The sequence below is a fragment of the Opisthocomus hoazin genome, chromosome 11 (genome assembly GCF_030867145.1).
Source record: "Opisthocomus hoazin isolate bOpiHoa1 chromosome 11, bOpiHoa1.hap1, whole genome shotgun sequence".
NCBI classification, from domain to species: Eukaryota; Metazoa; Chordata; class Aves; order Opisthocomiformes; family Opisthocomidae; genus Opisthocomus; species Opisthocomus hoazin.
In genome coordinates, this window is record NC_134424.1 from 10,691,695 (window position 1) to 10,711,371 (window position 19,677).

The window sequence follows — 19,677 nt, forward strand, 5'->3', positions numbered from 1 at the left end:
AGGGAGAACCTGTGCATTATAAACTGCTTAAACTGAACCCTCTGAGCATAAACAAAAGTGTGTGAATTCAGAGACGACTTAGTAAAAAATCCTGCTCACCCTCTGCTTGAGGTTTACATTTTTACCAGGTTTGAGATACACTTGCAGAACTATTCTAACACATTGAGGTAGTGGAAAATGTCCTCAGTTTTATACACAAATCTCCCTAAATTAGAAATAGTTTTCCATTTCAAGCATCCAGCATCAGGCAGCCCGTTCTCTCTCCTTCACTGGGCGGCTTTCTCAGGGCAGGGTCTACCGGGCAGAAGGACAAAGCGTGGCGTAAACCAGGATCGGACAGAGCCACGTCCGCAGCCGTTGAGCAGGCGCCACTGTGAATGAGCACGGCTGCCCACAGTCGCTTCACCCAAAATGCCTCCCGGAGAGCGGGGCAGGGGCAGGAATCCCAGCAATCCCTACAGCCTCTCCTGCGGGAACCCCCGGCCGCAAGGCAAGCATCTCCCTGCCATCCTCTGCGTCAGGAGCAAAAGTCCCCAGCCAGCAGCTGCAGGGGCGGCTGCGCCTGTTTGCGGACGGGGACAGGGCCGCAGCACGTGGCTGTGTGCTGCTGACTCAGCAGGCATTCTCGTCCGTGGCCTGTACAAGCAAGCAGCGCAGTCACGCGCCATGGTTGGAAGGGAGATGTCTTGAGAACCATCCCACGCTGCGTGTGTGAGGTGTGTTCCTGCGCAAGGCCTGCAAGCCGCCGGAAGGGATGGGTCTGGTCGTGGTCAAAGATCACTTGCTGTGCGACAGCTCCGAAATGCGAGCCACCAGTTTATTGTGGGATTTCTTCTACGGCTGCTGGCAGGAGCAGCCTCAGCAATCCGAGGCCCCTGAAACCAGCAGGAAAGTCATCGGTGGTGAGATGACTGGCTCAGCGGAAGGGGGGAGAGCAGTGGAGGTTGTTTATCTTGGTTTTGGCAAGGCTTTTGATGCTGTCTCCCATGACATCCCCCTGGACTAATTGATGAAGTACAGATTAGATCAGTGGACTGAGAAGTGGCCGAGTGGCCAGGCTCCAAGGGTTGGCATGAAGTCCCGGTGCCTCATGATGAGGCCAGTCGCTAGGGTGGACTCACCTTAGGGCGAGTGCTTGGGCCACTACTGGGTAACATCTTCATTAATGACCTGGAGGATGGGACAAAGTGTACCCTCAGCAAGTTTGCAGATGATGCCAAGCCAGGACTGGTTGGTACCCCAGAGGGTTGTGCCACCATTCAGAGAGCCCTTGACAGGCTGGAGAGCTGGACCACAGGAATCACATGAAGTTTGCCAAGGGAAGTACAAAATCCTGCTCCTGGGGAGGAATAACCTGATGCACGAGTTGACGCTGGAGGGGCCGACCAGCTGGGAAGCCATGCAGCAAAGGCCATGAGGGTCCTGGTAGAGAAAAGGCAGAGTATGGGCCACCAACACAGCAAAGGCAGCCACCAGCCTGCTGGGCTGCTCTAGGAAGAGCATAGCCAGCAGGCCACGGGAGGTGATCCTTCTTTCCACTCAGCCCTGCTGAGGCCACATCTGGAGTGCTGGGTCCAGTCCTGGGCCAGAACAGGAGAGACATGGACATACCAGAGCAGTCCAGCAAAGCACCACAAAGATGATGAAGGGACTGGAGCATCTGCAATACAAGTAGAGGCCGAGAGAGTTGTAACTGTTCAGCCTAGACAAAAGCAGGCTCCAGGAGGATCTACCAATGTGTATGGACACCTGACAGGAGGGATTTTAGAAGGAGGTGGAGCCAGACGCATCTCGGTGGTGTCCAGTGACAGGCAATGGGCACAAACTGAAATATAGGAAATTCTACTTTAACATAAGAGAGAGCTTGTTTTGACGTGAAGGTGGATGCACACCGGCGCAGGTTGCCCCGCAAGGCTGTGGAGTTTCTATCCCTGGAGATATTAAGAACCAGACTGGACACGGTCCTGGGCAACCTGCTCTAGTGGACCCTACTTTGAGCAGGGGGGCTCTACCGGACCACTTGCAGAGATGCCTTCCAACCTCAACTCCTCTGTCGGTCTAGTGGTGAAAGCCGCTTTCCTCAGGCTGTGCACAAGGCTGGTCCCTCAGCTGCAGAAACAGACTATTGACATAGGAGTCCTGTTACCTAGGAGGCAGCAGATACTAAGAACAATGTGAAAATGGGAAACCGAACCTTTAGAGACCAACAGGGCACATGCAAATCCATAACTGGTGCGGTGTCCTTGTCTATGTGGTTACTGAGAAGGTACATGGCCAGCCCATCCTCCTGTGCGCAGATCCCACAGAACTGCTCAGGGTTTTGCCCATCATATCATAAGAAGAACAGCAGCCAAACTATCAAAGATCAGATCGGAAGTCTGTCTACTCTTCTGCCTGACAGTGGCTAGCAGCAGATGCTTAGGGAAAGAACAGTAGATATAAAGCACGCGGTGTGACTTCCCTAGCACACTCTCCCAGTTCCTATCAACTTGCAGTCCAGGAACTCCTTGTGCAAGACTTTGTAGCCGTATCAGTTTTCAGTAGTTGTTGATGAACTGTTCTTCCATGATTTTTTTTAAAGCGCTTTGCATTCTGTAGCAACGACCCATCTAGCTTAGTTGCACATGATATATAAAAAGTATTCATATTTTAAATATTGCTTGATAACCTCACTGGACACACTGTAAGTCTTGTGCTGTGAGAAATATGAGTAAAGGCACCCTCTTCACAGTACTCACCATTTGTAAGATCTACCATGCAATGTCCCTTCCTAACCGGAGAGTCTGTAGTAATCCGCCCACAGACAGCTTCCTTTAAGTAGTCAAATTTGATCAAGGCTGACTTATCAGGGATATTCCAAGGACCTTTCTGTCAATATAGCAACACTGAGTGTACACAAAAGCCACTCGCCCACAATGGGCAGAGAAATGCAAGCATGGAAGATTTATGTATCATGGATTACTTCTGGAATACTTCCAGGCACCTTGAATCACCACCAGAAAAATCACTTGCACCAAAGCAGGATGGGCCAGGAAGATGTACAGCACAAGAATTTTGTGGAACTCCATGCTGATTTTGATATAGAAGAAATGTGTATTATCAGCACAAGCAGCATAAAGACAAACGCCATCAGTATCCTTTGCTGGTACGGAGACCCAGCTAACCAGCTGCTGCTGTGTACCATTAACCTGGATATATGCTACCTCGATTCCCACCAGAAGCTGGGTAATTAGAAAATAATGTTTGAATGCAGATCTGGACTTCTGAAAGCAAGAGGGTCCCCAGTGTTCAGGAAATTGTACCTGTGTTAAAATCCCTCTCTCCTTCTGAGGCTGCACACACCAGAAGGCAAGGATTTGGCAAATTTTGTATAGCAGTCTTGAGAGACACAAGCAGCTTTTTAAACATTTTCAGGGTGCCTGGGTTTCAGTTTTTGAACAAGCAAGCAGATGTGTCTGCTCAGCCATCCTGAAGCTCCTCTTCTCCCACCACTGCTGTTGGAAAGCAGCCCCTCACTCCTGATTGCCTTCTTCTATATTTTACTTATCTAAAAGCACCAAACAAAATCAAGCATGTTAAACAGCCAGGATTTTATCATGCAAAATACAAAGCTCTGCAAAAACTTCACACTAGGGAGAATATAACTGAAATTGGAAAAAAGGATCCGAAATGCTTTTAAAAAAAATAAAGCATTAAAACAGACAGTTTGGCAGAAGGGAGATAGTTTGCATTTACTAGCAACAACTGAAGCATTAGAGGGAATGCCTCAGTCCTTCAGAGCAGACAGCGCTTAAGGCCACGGGCAGGCGAGCCTGAGCTGGTGACAGCACGGCCAAGGTAAGTGCTGGAGCAGCAAGCAAGGGGCCAGCACACACAGAGAAGGCTCCTGGGTGCGCTAATGGAAAAGCTGTGCTCTTAACCCCAGCAACTGAATCCAGGACGTTACTAGCCCTTGGTTGGATTTCCCGGAATTACGTGTTTTCCACAGCTGCAGCACTCCAGACTAACAGGACTGGGATGGGAGGGAGCGCTAGCTATGCTGCATGGCTCCTAACCAGCCCCCCGTTCCACCTCAGCACTGGTTATCACCAAGTCCGGAGGATCACTGCCTTCCTCAGCAGGACAGCTGTGCAGAAGAGGCTCCTGCCTTCCAGCTGCCCGTCTGCCCTGACAGAGAGGTAGAGCTTTTGCAGGCCGAATCGGAAAGTCGCAGCTCCACGAGTGGACACAGCAGCTGCAGTGCTGGCTTCCTTGCCGCTGACCTTGCCTCTGGACCTGCAGGTTTGTCCATCTCGCCGGCGGCCCCAGACAGCCATCTGCTGGGCAACGGCACCACAAACCAATTTGAACGATCATGCTTCAGTGCTTCCTACCTCCCTGTGAGACGAAGAGCTCAACAGCACATGTTGTACGACAGGGCAGCTGGAACAGGCAGCACTAAGCAGCGGTGTCTGGAATTGTAAGAGAGGAGGTGCAGAGTCTCTGCGTGTCTGTCCCTCCCAAGAAATGTCCATATTTCTGGAACACAGAAGTAAAACGTAAGGAAAGAGTTCAGCTTTATAACACTTCTTAAAGCTGAGAGTTGCTTCTAGGCATCACAGCCCAAGCACAGAAGTCAGAAAGGTGGCCAGAGCAGCTAGGGAATCAAAGCAGCATGGGATAGCATTTGGTGGTCAGGAGGCACAGAGCCATGAAAGCAGACCTGGTCCTCTTGAAACTCAGCAAACCTAGAATGGTGTTTAAAACCATTTGAGAGGTTACTTAATCAACACTTCTCAGAACTAGTATTAACTCAGCATTCATACTTTAAGTATTTCGTTCATCCATAGCTGCAGTGGTTTTGAGAAGCAGGAGCAGCAGCAGGTCCCCAAGCAGTGAGAAATGAGGAAGGGCCATGGTGGGCGAGACAGCAGCAGGAATGGGGAGGTAGCTCCAAGGAACAGATTTTCCCATGCCAGGGGCTACCCTGTTGGTTTCACACCCCCAGCCCGTAAAAGACAAGAGGTGAACTCTGGGGAAGGCAGATTCCCGTCTGCTCCTTTGGAAGAACTGGGAAGGAAAGTGGGATTCAAGGTCTCTGCAGCAGCACTGGGTGGAAAGTTTTCAGGGCTGACCCTGATTGTGGAGAGCCAAGGTGACGACTGTGTCCTTACGGCAGAGGCCAGCAGACCACGCCAAACCAAGTGTGGGCCATCAGGACAGATGCTTTCCCTAAGTTCCCCTGTATCTGTGTCCAGGCCTCTCCCTGGAAAATATAAAATACTTTCCTCAATACTTTCCTATTTAGTGTCTGGCTTTATATTGCATCCGCAACACAGCACCTAATAGGACTTGTATGTCAAAGGTAGGAGGTGCAGAACACTCCTTCCCACGGCTCAGGTCAGAAATCCAAAAGCCAGAAGGCACAGGGCTAGCAATTAAAGACAGCATGGCACAACTTATTTCCCAATCACATCTCAGAATTAAGAATTGGAAAACTTTTGCAAAACTAACCAAGCATGACCATGCAAAAAGTAAATGAACCAAAGCAGACATTCTAGCCAAGCAGCAGCTAGCTTTATTGAGTTCCAATAACACAGCATCAAAACCAAAAGAAATTAAAGCTGCTTTTTGCTTCTTAGCATTAGTCATTTCTTAAATGAAAACACAATTAAAAGAAAACCAAGGAACAAGAGCAAGAAAAAAGTTAACCAAGACTGCAGAGCCAGTGTCCCCTTCATGTATCCCCCTTGTGTCAGAGAAACCGCGTTCTTGAAGTGCTGTTAAATTTTCTCAGGTCAGGGACTGAATCCCAGAACATAGCATTTGATCAATCAAATATATCGTGGGTTGCTATGAACCATGCTGTACTTTTGAAATTGCATTTGGGATATCTTCAGTGGGACAGAAAGGGATTTCAGAGAAAAGTTCAGGTTAATCAAACACATTTCCTCACTGACTGCCTCAGTAAAGCTGAGTACAAATGTTAAGCATAATTCATCTTCCCTCCTAGTTCCACAGAAAAGATCAGTGTGCAAGATGAGATACGGTATCGGTAATACCTCCCAAACATAGCTCTGGCCTCCCCTGCTTAGTTCTGCATTTGCTGCATTATATACATACAAGATTAAAACCACTGTCAACATAGAAATAGCCACAACTAAAAAACTACAAGAGACAAGAATGCTATCTGACATTGCTTGTAGATACTAGTATGTGCAGCCGCTAACTTGTGCCCTGAGAGTTAAGTATGCACTTCCAAACAATTAATTTAAGGAAGTTTTTCAGCATTAACAGCTACATGTTTCTTCAGTAAACAAAGAATTACATTTTAAGAAGTGTCTCCTTCTTCCATGAGGAAGTACTTAAGGTAGCGTGTGTAATAGTGACAGCTGTCTGTTAGCAGCATTACTGTTGCGGTACATTGGCTCAGAAGATTGGAGTATCACCTCGAACTCCTCACCAACTCTGTGTCAGAGCTACAGCTTACATTTCTGAATAGCACATAGCACCACCTGAAGAATGTGAGGAAGGCAAAAAGGTATTAGGCAAGCAATCATTTCTGAAACTTGAAGTGATTGTTCATTTATTCCTTTGAGGCAGACTTGCACTCTCTTCATTCTCTCTAACTTCCAAAGACTTCCTAGTCTTCATAGACCTGGTGCAAGCCAGTTAAGAAACTTCATAGCAACTTCAAAACCAAGAAAACATGCCTGGAAGAAAGAGAACATACAGAACAAATAAGGACTCTAAAAACCTATTCAACATGAGGCTTTTGAAATGCAGTACTATAAACAGCTGTTATGGCTGATGCGGAAGGAGGAAGAGAACAAAAAAAAGGCTTGGACCAGAGGCAAGAACGCTACTAAATCCCTCTACACAAAGGCAGAACTGCTACTCCATTAGGCTCATTATTTACTGAAGGGAAAGCCAGTCCAAAGTTTTCCACCCATTTCTGTCTTCTACTGGTGGATGTACAATCAGACAAGAAATACTATCAGAATGAGTCAACACAGGGCTTTCATGCAAAGTTTCGAAGGAAGGTTTACTTGCTGTTCCCCCTAGATTAAGGTATGTTTTTAGAACCTGGACACCAACAGCCAAAAGTACCCACAGTGACAAGATTCTCACTGAAATGGTACAACAGTAAGCGGCCAGTCATCTCCTCTACAGACTGCAAATGTTCACTGTGAGCGATCAGGTCCCCAGAACCCATCTGGAATCACGATTTACTTACCGCGTTAGCAGGAAATGCCCTGATCATTACAGCTGTGAAGCCCTTATACAGAGATGCAACTCCTTCCTCTCTGATGAGTTCTCTCAGCACATCTCTAAAGCCATTTGGGTATTTTCCTGGAGGAGCTGAAAGGGATACAAAACACGTCTGCTAAGTTGTGTGGCAGTCGCAAATACTCAAGTATGTGGCATATGTAACAGCCCAGCATTTTCAACAGATCCATATTGTTGTACCATCTAGGTGACACTAGAACCCAAGCATTGCTGAAGCTATGTTGTGACAACATCTGCTTGGGAAAATCACCTATTTCAGTCAAAAGCAAGCAAACAAAAAAGACACCTTACTAAAGACTCAGTAAATAGAAGGCAAGTGCTCACCATCACCACAAAGAATTTACCTAATTAAGTCATTGGAGGCAGGGAAGAAAGGAGAAGAACTTTTGTCAGGTTTGGAGGTCAGAGCTGTTACTTGTGCCGTTGATCACAGCTCTCCCAAGAGCTGCAATTAGCAAACACGAAGGTCAGATATAAAAATTGATGAAGTTTTGTTTATAAGAAACAGAAAATCATCCTATCACATGCCACAGCCAAGAATAGTAACAAACCTCAGGTGAAAAGCACAGACTGTTTTAATGCTGATGTTACACAGATTTGCTGAGGTGTTTTTAAAAAGTTATTTTATTCAAAGAATAAATTCTTCCTTCTCCTGACACGCCTCTGCCAGCCCTCTGAACAAGTACTCCACAAACCAGCCCAGTTAAACAGAACCACCATTAACCCACAGCAGCACTGGGGATTGGCTGAGTGGAACAAAGATGCACAGTTTCCCACTCAGCCCTTGGTATGACATCAAACAACCACAGCAGCCATTTTTCAGAGAAAAGGAAAGTTTCCTGCACTAGATCATCATGATCCACGACTGAAGAAAAATGGTTACTGCCCATCCTGTGGAGAGCTGAGTCCACAGACAGAGAATATGAGGACCCTTAACAAAAATATTCGTTGACTAGAACTCCCAGAGAAACCAAGGAAAAACCCGTCACTTCACTGAAGCTCAGGGCCTGGGGCCATGCTCACTATACCTAGGCCACAGATACTTCAAAGCAGATCTGCTAGTCTAACAGAAATGCTCTCGCCAAGGCAAGCCCAGTCACTACGGCTTTCAGACAGCACAGGCTACAATTTACACAACTATATCTGAAGTGGAACAATAAAACCTGTCAAAGAATGACATCTGTAATAAACCAGCCATGACAGGCGGTTCTATTATCGTGACTTCTACGCTTAGGTTTCAAAACAGGTATCTCGAATCAGGATCACTATGTTAGCAGAGAGGCAGAAACAGAGAAGTGCAGCCTGATTTGCCAAAAATCTGCGAGGAAAGCAACTGAAAAGCTAGGAACACACTTGGGTTTTTCATGTACTTCTCTCAAGCGGTGCTCAAGACACGCTACCTCCCGGATGCCGTGCTCAGATGGCATCTTGCGTCGCTGCCCAGCCCATTCCCAGGAGCACTGCACTGAGCATGGCCGTGACAAGCTGGTATGCAACTCACCAGTCTGGAAACGGGACTTCAGCACGTCTGGTGGAATGGCAACTGCCCAGTTGAAGATCCCAGCCAGGCCTCCGGCAAAGAGGATCCGAGGCACACTGAGGTCACTCACACTGTGGCAGGATTGGGGTGGGGTGGGAGGAACAAGAAAAAAGAATACAAAAAAAAGGAAAAGACAAAAAAAAGTTAAAATTAATCTGTTCTGACTAAGGTGACAACCAATGAGTCAGCCTGGCTGACAGCCAGAAGGCAGCACAATGCTGTAGACAGACAGAGTGCAGTATCTGAACAAGATTTCCAACAATCAGAGCCCTGTAGGCTAAAAGTACTAACTCCACCCTAGAGGTTCAAATCTTTTCATTCAGCAGCGCACACACACAGATGCTGTGGGGGGAAAAAAAAACAACAAACACCACAACAAAAAAAAACAACAACCCCCCCCAGCTCTTTGTGCACACACAGGGGTGAAAGTGAAGAGACCTATTTTAAGTATTCCTTACTTGGCTAATAAGATCCAAGGCTAGAATCTGAGAGAAACTCAGAATACTATCCTAACTGTCAGTTAACCCCAGACCAAAACAACTCAACTCACAAGACAAGCAACTTCTCTTTAAATTTATTTTGATGATACTGCCCTAAATCTGTTTGTAACTGGGGAGATTAACCATCAGTGTCTGGGAAGCACAGAAAATGATGACTGAGATTTCACTAACCTCTTTCCCTCAGGGGTCAGAATGTTCTTCAGCCATTCGTACGTCATGAAGTACATTCCGCTGGCTGGGACATCTAGCGGGTAAACAACAAAGACTGTGAGTAGTGGGAAACAAAATGAAGCCTAGAGGCACAGCAGCCCCATGCCAGCTCAGCATCACCACTAAGTACATCCAGATTCCTTTTCCGAACCTCCTCTACAAACAAAATAAAATCTTCTGTTGCTTTAGACAGAGGAGCCTGAACTTTCCCAGGGACAGCAGGTGCTAAAGGCAAGAACTGAGAAAATATCTTTCTTTCGAGCACTCTGTCAGCAGCCTTTCAAATCAGGCTGTAACCTGCCTGCTGGCCATTAAGCTATTGATGAGTTCTAATGGTTCTTAACTGCTGCAGAGCAGCCCAGAGCAGTTTAGGAACTTCAAGATTTTTGCACACTATTTGTTCTAATGATTCTGCTTTGGGGTTTTTTTGTAGCTGAGGGGTTTTGGTTTAGGTTTTTTTAAGGTACTCCCACAGCCCAACCTTAGTTCATGCCTAAACTGGACAATCAGTCTCTAGCTAGGGTCGCTGACAGAGTTACATTGCTGGCTGCTACACTTTTATGAGAAGCAGAGGATAGAACAAATTCCTAAAATGAGGTATCAAAACACAGAAATTTCAGCTTTTCCTTGGAAAACACTGCCCCAGTACAGTGAACAATCTAACACTTCTCAAAAAAGAAAGTACTGAAACATGTAAAGGATTCAGTGTCTGGCACAATTACTTTGTTGTTGTGAGAGTGCAACAGTCACAGACAGTCTCAAACCATCTCCCAAAGCAGGAGGAAAAAAAAAAAAAAAGGGGAAAAAAAGCGCCCACTTCTGTATTTTTCTTTTCTCTTTGTTCTCTCTGCTCCTCTCCTGAAGTCTCTCATCCCTCTTGCCTCCTCAGATCTTAATTACTTCCTATATCCCTCTGATCCTTGTCATCTAATCTCCTCCTCACTCACTGAGAAGCTCATGTTTATTTCTCAGTCCCTTTGAGGCATTGGAGTAGCTCTGCAGACTGCAAAAAAAAGAAAAGAGGGTGACACAGCATCTCCAATTGGCTAAAGGGACAGCAAGATCGGATACCATGTCAGGCTTCTCATCTTAAAGTATCCCACACAGAAGAAGCATCAGCACGTCTCCACCATTACCTCTCATGAGGGTGAGCACTGTCCCCTTGTACACACCACGAATCCCGGCCTCGCGGTACAGCTGTTTTGCACAGTCCAAAGAGCCACTGTATTTAGTTTCACCTGTAGCTGCTTGGATCTGAAGGATTAAAGTGATAGTTTCTGACTAGTGAAGGTTTCTGGCTGGGGAACAATCATTCAGCCAACAGTTAGAAAGCCATGTGCATGTTTCCAGAGAGGAAAAGGCGCACACTCATTCCACAGGCGCTCCTGCATATGAAACCTCTGCGTCGTTTCCTCGAACAGCTCTCTCTCATTCAAGCTGAGGATAATGTTTACTGTTCCATGCAGAGGCTAGATTCTCCCTTACTTTATCCTGAGTGTAAGTTTGAAACAACCAAAGTCAGTTAGGTCATTCTACACTTGCACTGACAAAAAAGTAGTCTTCAAATAGTTTAGTGAAATTCAAACAATTTGCACGTGTATAAAAGCTTCCATGATAATATCATGTCTGCCAGAACTAATATGTGACCACCCATCACCATACTAACAGAGGTCAGCATACTCTGAAATAAGCAAACCTTCCCGTCTCTGCTAAAGACAATATTTTAATTTGTTCGGGTTTGCATTTTCCAACAATACTCTAAAAACTCTGGAGGAGGTGTAGAGCTAACAGTCACCCAAACATTAGAAAACTATTTCATATATTTTGAAATGCATTCCTCAGTTATGTACTGGGAACCTGTCACGGTAACAGACAATCTTTACACTAGAAAGTCTTATGATCTAGTAGGTTTGCATATTTTTTAGAAAAAAGCATCATTCTGAAGAAGTGGACTTTTCCATGCTTCGAAGTGGAGCGAGGCATCCACCAATGCCTCATATAATGCCACATAGTGTAAGGCTTGTGCTCTGCAAAATGAGCAAAGCAATGAATGCCGTATTTACTTATACTGTCAGGGGGAGTTTGTATAATGCTTCTTCATGACACAGTTGCATTAAATGACAGTTGCCTCAGTCCTGTCAAAAAACAGAACCGAGTAAATACACTAACCAAAGAAGTTCCTGGTATGGAAAGACAAGACCTCTAAAATTAAATTCCCATCACCAGCACCCAATGCCTTACCTGTAAAAGGCACTTGATTCTCTCTCCTGGAGCCATGATTGCTGTTGTGAACACTCCCGACAACATGCCAGCAGCAAACAGCTGAGGATATCTGCCCCGAGGAAACAGAAGAGACCCTGACACAACACAGTACGTAGGAAACACAGGGCAGAAAGAGCCCAGTATGACTAGATTATGCTGTTCCACACGAGGTTGGCAGTGGAACTAGAACTGCATTTACTGCTTTTGATCAGTGCAAAAGTGCCTCATCAATGCACAATTAGAGCTAAACATTTAGGACCTCTAGGATTCAAAATGCTGGTTCCCACAGCAATCATAAACTCTGCTCTTCACATCCATTGTGAAGAGCTAATATTCCTTGTACTCACATTTTTTGCTATAGCACTCCCCATTCATTTTTATCCCAACAGCCTCTTTCTCCTCCAGTCTCCCACACTCTTCCCAGCAATCCCAGCTTCCACACGTATTCCTGCTTGTGCAGCCAGGAGTCTCCTTTCTGTCACCTCTCAGCCCCTCACTCCTTCAGCCTCTGCCACCATTGAGTCTGTCCTGCCAACCTGCCATCATCCCACACACTCTGCATCTGCTTGCATGGTCCAAACTCTCTGTGACCAAAGTCTCTTAAACAGGCTGAGTTTCTCCATCATAAATGTATCTTTACGTCCAACCTCCTGCTACCTTCCCTAGAAATATGACCTAAGATCTTAATTTAACTGAACTCCACACCTCCTGCTTCTCTCCACTTGCCTAAGAGATGGCATTCTATTCAGGTTTTCCAATTCTTACACACCTTTCTTTACTCTTAAACTCCCTTTAAATTTTCCAGACCATTCAGACCTCCCTCACTACTCCACATGCACCTCCTGCTGAATCTAAGCTTTGAGTTTTGTAGCTCACCTTGGGATTACTCAGCCCCAGAAAAGACAGAACAGGCTCCTCAAGTTTCTCTCCATCTCCTTACTTCTAAAACTTCCCTTCAAAATCAGCATGGGGAACCACTGCCATCATGCCTGCCTCTAGACCCATAACAATGGTGCTGAGTCTGACCTTTATTTTTGGGCCTCACCACCCAAGCACACTGTATCTTACTGCGTCAGGTCTGCACCCACAGTACAGCACAGTTGGGCACAATGACAGTTCCACCACCTATTTGTTCTTTCTCCCCCACTACTCCGCTCGAGAGGACTTCTACATAAAGACTCAAAAAACTACGCTGCCCTTCTCCAGCTTGCTCCTTAAACCTTCCCTTTGGTACGACGTGTATAAAACACAAGGCACTGGGGTAATTAGGCTGCTGGAAATAAGCCCACAACCCATTGTTTCCATGCATTGTCCACTCCTTACTGTTCCCCTGGTCTTACCCTTCAGCCTTGTCTGCAGGAGGACACTACTGTGGTAAAACAGAGGGTAAGCTAGCAGTGCCCCTGCGCCTGCCCAAGCAGAGGGAGCTTGCTCCGTCTCACTGCTGCGGCTACTGCTGTACAATGGCCCCTGCGCCGGCAAGGCTCCATCAAAAACCGCACCTCCCCACCCCTCCACGCTCGGCTCAACACAATGAACTCCTGCATGCTGACAGGGCTCCTACGTATTGCACAAATAATAGAATAAAATGTTGCTAAGCTACAGTTCTGTTCCTGGAGAGCTATAAATCACAACTCCACAAAGAAGTTAAGGCTGCACTTCATGGGTGGGGGGCTTTCTTCATGCATAAGTTAGCTTGTAGAAAGCCACACAAAGTTTTTTTAGCTTTCCATCTCTTTTCCAGAAGGTTAGACATGCCTGAGAGGAAGGCTGCTCATAAACACTGCTTTTCCAGAATTAATAATAGAATGTTTCTACGGCTATTATTGTAACTTAATATAAGGACACAGCAAGAGTCACAACTAACAGGGAAAAGAGAATCAGGACTGTGAGCGTTGTCAGGACAGCTTGACCATGAATTTACTTCTCCCATAGTTTCTGTTAATAGCAAGGCTGTTGGCCGGCAATCATTATATAACTCGCACTGTACTCCTCTAAAACGGAATTGTTCCTTAATGGCTCTTTCTTGCGTAGAAGGGGAATTGCATAGCACCTGCCCACATGCTGTCTTTTTTTAGCCTGTGCTATCAGTCCCACACTTTCAGAACCATTAACACACACCAGTGTTTTATTTGTTAGAACTATATTTAGAATCTAGAAGAAGAAAGAAATTTACACCACAATTCAATGTGTGACAATACAGCAGGCTGCAAGAGCCTTAGGGTGCCTTTCCCAACTGTCTGATTAACTCAGAAACTCACGTCAAAACGTCATCAGGTTTTCTCTGTTGGAGTCTTTTTCCCAAGCCAAATCCAAAGAAGCACACAGCAAACATGGGTGTCACTCCGATAATAGGAGCTGCCATTCCTCTGTATAAGCCTCGGACTCCCTGCAAGAAACGTTACCACAACAGTTACTTGGTTTTGCATAGACTTCGCACACATTTCAACTCATTGAGAAGCGAAAGGCGACAATACAGGATAGTACCCTCAGCAGGTTTGCTGATGACACCAAACTGGGAGGAGCGGTGGATACACCGGCAGGTTGTGCTGCCATTCAGCGTGACCCGGACAGGCTGGAGAGCTGGGCAGAGAGGAACCTGATGAAATTCAACAAGGACAAGTGCAGGGTCCTGCACCTGGGGAGGAACAACCCGATGCACCAGCACAGGCTCGGGGTGGACCTGCTGGAGAGCAGCTCTATGGAGAGGGACCTGGGAGTGCTGGTGAATGACAAATTGACCATGAGCCAGCAGTGTGCCCTGGCTGCCAAGGAGGCCAATGGGATCCTGGGATGAGTTAAGCAGAGTGTGGCCAGTAGGTCGAGGGAGGTTCTCCTTCCCCTCTACTCTGCCCTAGTAAGGCCTCATCTGGAGTACTGTGTCCAGTTCTGGGCTCCCCAGTGCAAGAAAGATGAGGAGCTACTGGAGACAGTCCACCGGAGGGCTACAAGGATGATGAGGGGACTGGAGCATCTCTCCTACAAGGAGAGGCTGAGGGAGCTGGGCTTGTTTAGCCTGAGGAAGAGAAGGCTGCGAGGGGACCTTATAAATGCCTATAAATATCTGAAGGGTGGGTGTCAGGAGGACGGGGCCAGACTCTTTTCAGTAGTGCCCAACGACAGGACAAGGGGCAACGGGTACAAACTGAAGCACAGGAAGTTCCAGCCTGAACATGAGGAAGAACTTCTTCCCTCTGAGGGTGACGGAGCACTGGCACAGGCTGCCCAGGGAGGTTGTGGAGTCTCCTTCTCTGGAGATATTCAAGACCTGCCTGGACAAGGTGCTGTGCAGCCTGCTGTAGGTGACCCTGCTTCGGCAGGGGGTTGGACTAGATGACCCACAGAGGTCCCTTCCAACCCCGAACATTCTGTGATTCTGTGATAGTATCAGTCAGCCAGTCAAATCAATGAGAGGAACAACAGGGTCTATTGCTCATTTGCAATTATATGTGTTTAGCTGAGGCTCAGGACCTGTTGCAGAGGAAAGCTATTCTTCCTAGAAAACACTGGCACCGCTTATACCCTTCTGTTCCAATACTGTTCATCCTTACATCTCAGGTATGAGGAAGCTAAGTTAAAAGCCACCTAAATAATAGTCCTAATAGACTATGTCAAAAGTCTTCTCTCAGATACACACAGAAATGCACAGGTGTTTTATTAATAGATCATCAAACGCAGTAGTGCAAAATCCTGACACTGAGCCTGAGAACGCTGAATGGAGTTCACTCTTCAGAATACGAAGAACCAGGAAGGCTAACCTGAACTACTTCACTCCCCACACGAACTCAACCTGGAATGACCTCGAGAAAAAATATTTTTTCTTTCCTTCCCTAAGTCAAAACTTTATCACTATGTAACTTTACATTCCTGACATTTCCCTTCATCAGACTACAGACATGAAAAATTCTAATACAGACCCCAGCAGTTGCATTTATTTTATTTATCTTGCCTTTGAACTGAACTTTCTCTAATAAAAAAAAGAGTTCTCTTTCTAGACAAAGGCTAGATGCACAAATCAAATATTTGCTGGTCCATCCGCCCCTTCATTTCCCCCTCACATAAATCAGTGTACCCCAGTACGTGTCTGTACGCTTACAGGCACAACTGACTCTAATGAAATTGTATCCGGCTGACAAAGATCAGCCACCCCTGCTCGTTCTTCCCGTGAGCAGTGGGAAACAAAAGGCCTTGGCAGGGAGGTTTTAATAGTTTTCCTTATAGGAACTGATGAGTATTGAGTAGGAGGAGAGAGGCAGCATTACTTTTGAACTTCACATCACAAGGCTATTATTACGGTTCAGCTCTGACGTGCGTGCTTCAGCAGGCGTGTTAAAAACCACAGGGGATTCAGAGCTAGCAAAGCATTGCAGCACTTTGTGGGAGAGACTAGGAAAGCAAGATTTACTTTGGTTATATAACAACCTGTTAATACCACCATGAAAGTAGATTTCAGATATGAGACAGATCTTTCATTTCACAGAGAGTTACCTAACAAGATCCAGTGGTTAGAAATCAGACATCAGACTAGTAAACAAAGAGTTGGGCTTTACAGCCATTGTTTCCAAATGGTAAATAGCTGCTGGGAAAACTTACGAAGCAGAAAACTGGATTCTCTGTCACTTAAAAGTCTTCAAACCAAGGCTACGTGCCTTTCTGAAACCAAAATAGACTACAGTGCAATCACATGATATGGCTGATTCAGGAGCGAAAACTGCTGTCAGCCTCTGAAGAAGACTGAACGAAACTACTACAGTTGACCCTCTGTTCTCAAAATAATAACGGAAAAAAAATCTATTAACTCAAACTAATACTCCTCCGCCCTCTCATTATAGAAGAAAGCAGAAGTACTGCTTGTATCAACAAACGTCATTGCCTATTTTAGGACTTCCAGAGACAACTCCAAATACCAAAGACAGCAAGATTCCACTGACTACAACCACAAAGCCAGCAAACTGCTGCCAATATTCACTCCAGCCTTTAACTTCAGGCGTTATTATTATGCCATCTTCAACCAAAAGCATTTCTTCGCAAAACAAAGAGATGGGCACCTGGAGCACGTGGATGCTAAATATTCTCCAAGTTTTGCAATTGCTTAAAAATTTTAGTTAGAATCAATTCAACCGATGGCCAAAGAACGGTACAGTCTCCAGGGGACGACATTCCCCCGCGATTCCTTTCCTGCGACGTACAGGAACAACTGACATTTTTGGCAGGCGCCGCCGGCGACACGCTAACACAGTACCTCTCCAACCAGAGTCTTTCTGAAGCAGTCAAAGGTCCCAGAATAGAGCGGAGGCTGACCCGGCTGCGGCTTGGGCTGGGTTTGCAGCCTGACCTGAGAAGAAGGGATAGGAAAGAGTTATTTTATGAAATATGGCTATCTAAGCTTTCATTCAGAGAACACCTCTGTCTCCCTACTATGGGGTCAGTTTTGTGACCGGACTTTACGATCCTGGTAGAGATTAACATCACTTCAGCCCTTGCAGAAAAGGAGAGATGGAATTTTAACATATTTAATAGTTAATGTATGCAACTAATTAATTGCTGGGGCGACGTCAGGAGAACAACCCCACCTCACACCCAGCGCGCGGGTGTCCCCTCCCTCCGGATCCCATTCCGCTCCCCACAGCGGGTCTCTCCCGGCCCCCCCACCCCCGGCCCAGCGCGGGGCTCGAGCCCCTCGGCCCCCCCAGCGCGTGGAGCACCGGCGCCGTTTTCCTTCTGACAGAAACCGGCCGCTGGACGGGACCGGGCGGCCTCCGCGCCGCCAGGGGGCGCCGCGCCGCACGGCCGGCCCCGCGGGGCACGCCAGGAAGCGTTGTCTACCCGCGGGGCACGCCGGGACGCGTAGTGCCCGCCGGGAAGCGTAGTCCGTCCCCGGCCGCTGGCTCCCGCCCCCGCGGCACCGCGCCCCGGCCGCCCCCGCCGCGCGCCTCACCTTGATGGTGTCCAGCGGGTGCCCCACGAACACCAGGCAGACGCCGCCGAAGCCGCCAGCGAAGAAGTTCTTCACGGGGCTGATGGGCTGCGGCTGCTCTGCCATGGCGGCGGCGGGTGAAGAACGGGGCCGGAGCGCTGCGTCCCAGCCGAGCCAGTGCAGCCCCCTCCGCCCCGCGACCTTTACCCCAGTGCCGGGCCGCGCGGCACGCCGGGATGCTGGGGGGGTTGAGCGCGGGGCAGGCCGGGAGAGCGGCGGTGGCGGCGGCGGGCCCTTCCCCCGCCGCGGTGCCGGGCGCTGTCATCGAGCGCTGGCACCGGCCGAGGCCGGGCCGCCGGCAGCTCCGGAGGGCGCTGAGCCGGTACCGTGGGGCGGACCCGCACCGCCGGCCCGACCCTCCCCCCCGGCAGTGGTTCGGTTGCTCCCCCCTCCCGGCCCAACGCAGTGGTGCGGCCCGGTGCCGCCCGGCCCGGCGGCGGCTGCGGCCCCTCCCGGCGGAAGTGACGCCAGGCGGAGGCCGGTGCTTCCGGCGTGCAGGCAGTGGCGGCCCGGCAGGAGGAGCCCGGGGCGCCGCTCCCTGCCTCCCCCGCCCGGCCGCGCTCCGCGGCGCCCGGTGAGTGCGGGGGGAGGCGGCGGGGGGCTCCCGGGGGGGCAACCGGGCCCGGGGGAAGCCGGGGGCGCCCGGTGAGCTCCGCCACCGCCTCCTGCCGGGCCTCTGTCCCTTAGCGGGAGGCGGCGGGGGCCCGGGCGGCACGGCGGGGGCCGGGGGCGGGCCGAGCCCGGCGTGAGGGACGCGGTGCCGCTTTTCGGTAACTCGCGCTCGGTTCGGCGGGCGGCAGAGCCCCGCCCCGGAGCCGGCACCGAGGCCGGACTGCCCGGGGGTGGGGGGGCGGCCGCCCGGGCCGGGGCTCCCCCCTCGCCCCGCCGCTGCTCGGGCTCTTCCTCCGCGGCTGCCGCCTCTCCCCCGGTGTTCCTGCGCCTTCCTCCCGCCAGCACGCGGCGGTCCGGCCCTGCGGGGCAAGAGCGGGGTTTGGTCCCGCACGGAGCGCAAAAGGACCTGGGATAGTTTAAAGGGACGGGGCGGCGTTCTGCCCGAGCCCGGAGCTGCGGCGGGGGGGCGGCTGCTGTAGGAACCGAAAGGGTAGGGTGAAAGAACTTGTTAAAAGTGCTGGTAGCTGGGAAAGGCCAGGGGTGGAGAGGGTTAGGTGAGCGGGGAAGGCCAAGGCGGCCCTGGCAGGCTGAACAAAGCCTGGGAAGTGGGAGGAGAGCATGCAGATTCACGGGGGATGTGTGATACGGCTGCAGGGAGGTCTCTGCAGAGTCATCTGTGGCGAAAAGGATGGCGGGGGGAGGTTGTTCTAGTTTCTCGCTCTTGGGGTGAAAAAATCCGATCAAAAACCCAGTGGAGAAGGAAGCGGCAAGGTGTGCACACTGCGTGTGTGAAGAAGCGGTTGAGGGTGATCCACGGATTACGTGTTGGAGTGACACGGACACAGACGCGGTTAACGTTGATGAGCGGTGTGGAGTTGGGGTTGTAGATGGTTGAAGAGAAAAGAGAGAGCATCAGCACGTTTGAAGTTTGCGTGGGTAAGTAGTTCAGGAGGCAGACTTGAGTTGCACTTTCTCTGTTTTGGAATTATCCATAAAGACGTGAACGAAGAGCAATCTGTCTCAAATGGCCGTGAAATATCAACAGAAACAGATAAGGAGTGTCCTGCAAAAGACTTATTAGAGAAATCCCACAGAGGGCAAGAAATCAGAAAAGAGTGATGGAGTGCGATGAGATATGAGGTGGGATCGCATAATGCACTGTGCCTAGTGGTGGTGAGGTCAGAGAGAGACTGACGGTGGCATATTTGAAAGCATTTTGTTTCAAGAGACCTTGTTGAGAAGAATTGTGTTGCCAAGCAGGACTCGAGGGCATCTCCACTGGAGCTGACTTGCGGCCGAGCATAGGG

At 48.9% G+C, this 19,677-nt stretch overlaps 2 protein-coding genes across 7 annotated transcripts in view; one reads left to right on the forward strand and one right to left on the reverse strand.

Annotated features, from left to right (window-relative positions):
* Positions 1-6,538: 6,538 nt before the first annotated feature.
* On the reverse strand, positions 6,539-18,101 carry SLC25A20 (solute carrier family 25 member 20). Its single transcript, XM_075432955.1, has 9 exons — positions 17,720-18,101; positions 17,024-17,116; positions 14,043-14,170; positions 11,761-11,851; positions 10,656-10,773; positions 9,481-9,553; positions 8,771-8,880; positions 7,217-7,341; positions 6,539-6,692 (listed from the first exon to the last, which is right to left on the reverse strand). Exons 1-9 carry the CDS (start codon positions 17,822-17,824, stop codon positions 6,630-6,632), a joined length of 906 nt encoding a protein of 301 aa, XP_075289070.1. The 5' UTR covers positions 17,825-18,101; the 3' UTR covers positions 6,539-6,629.
* Positions 18,102-18,222: 121 nt separating this feature from the next.
* ARIH2 (ariadne RBR E3 ubiquitin protein ligase 2) overlaps positions 18,223-19,677 on the forward strand; it is a 32,433-nt gene continuing 30,978 nt past the window's right edge. For 2 of the 6 annotated variants that reach the window (XM_075432950.1, XM_075432951.1), the window contains exon 1: positions 18,569-19,306. The gene's annotated coding sequence lies outside the window, so the exon portion shown is untranslated. Of the gene's footprint in view, positions 18,333-18,568; positions 19,307-19,677 lie in introns of those variants that run through there. The other 4 variants (XM_075432953.1, XM_075432948.1, XM_075432952.1 and 1 more) reach the window with 4 other exon arrangements.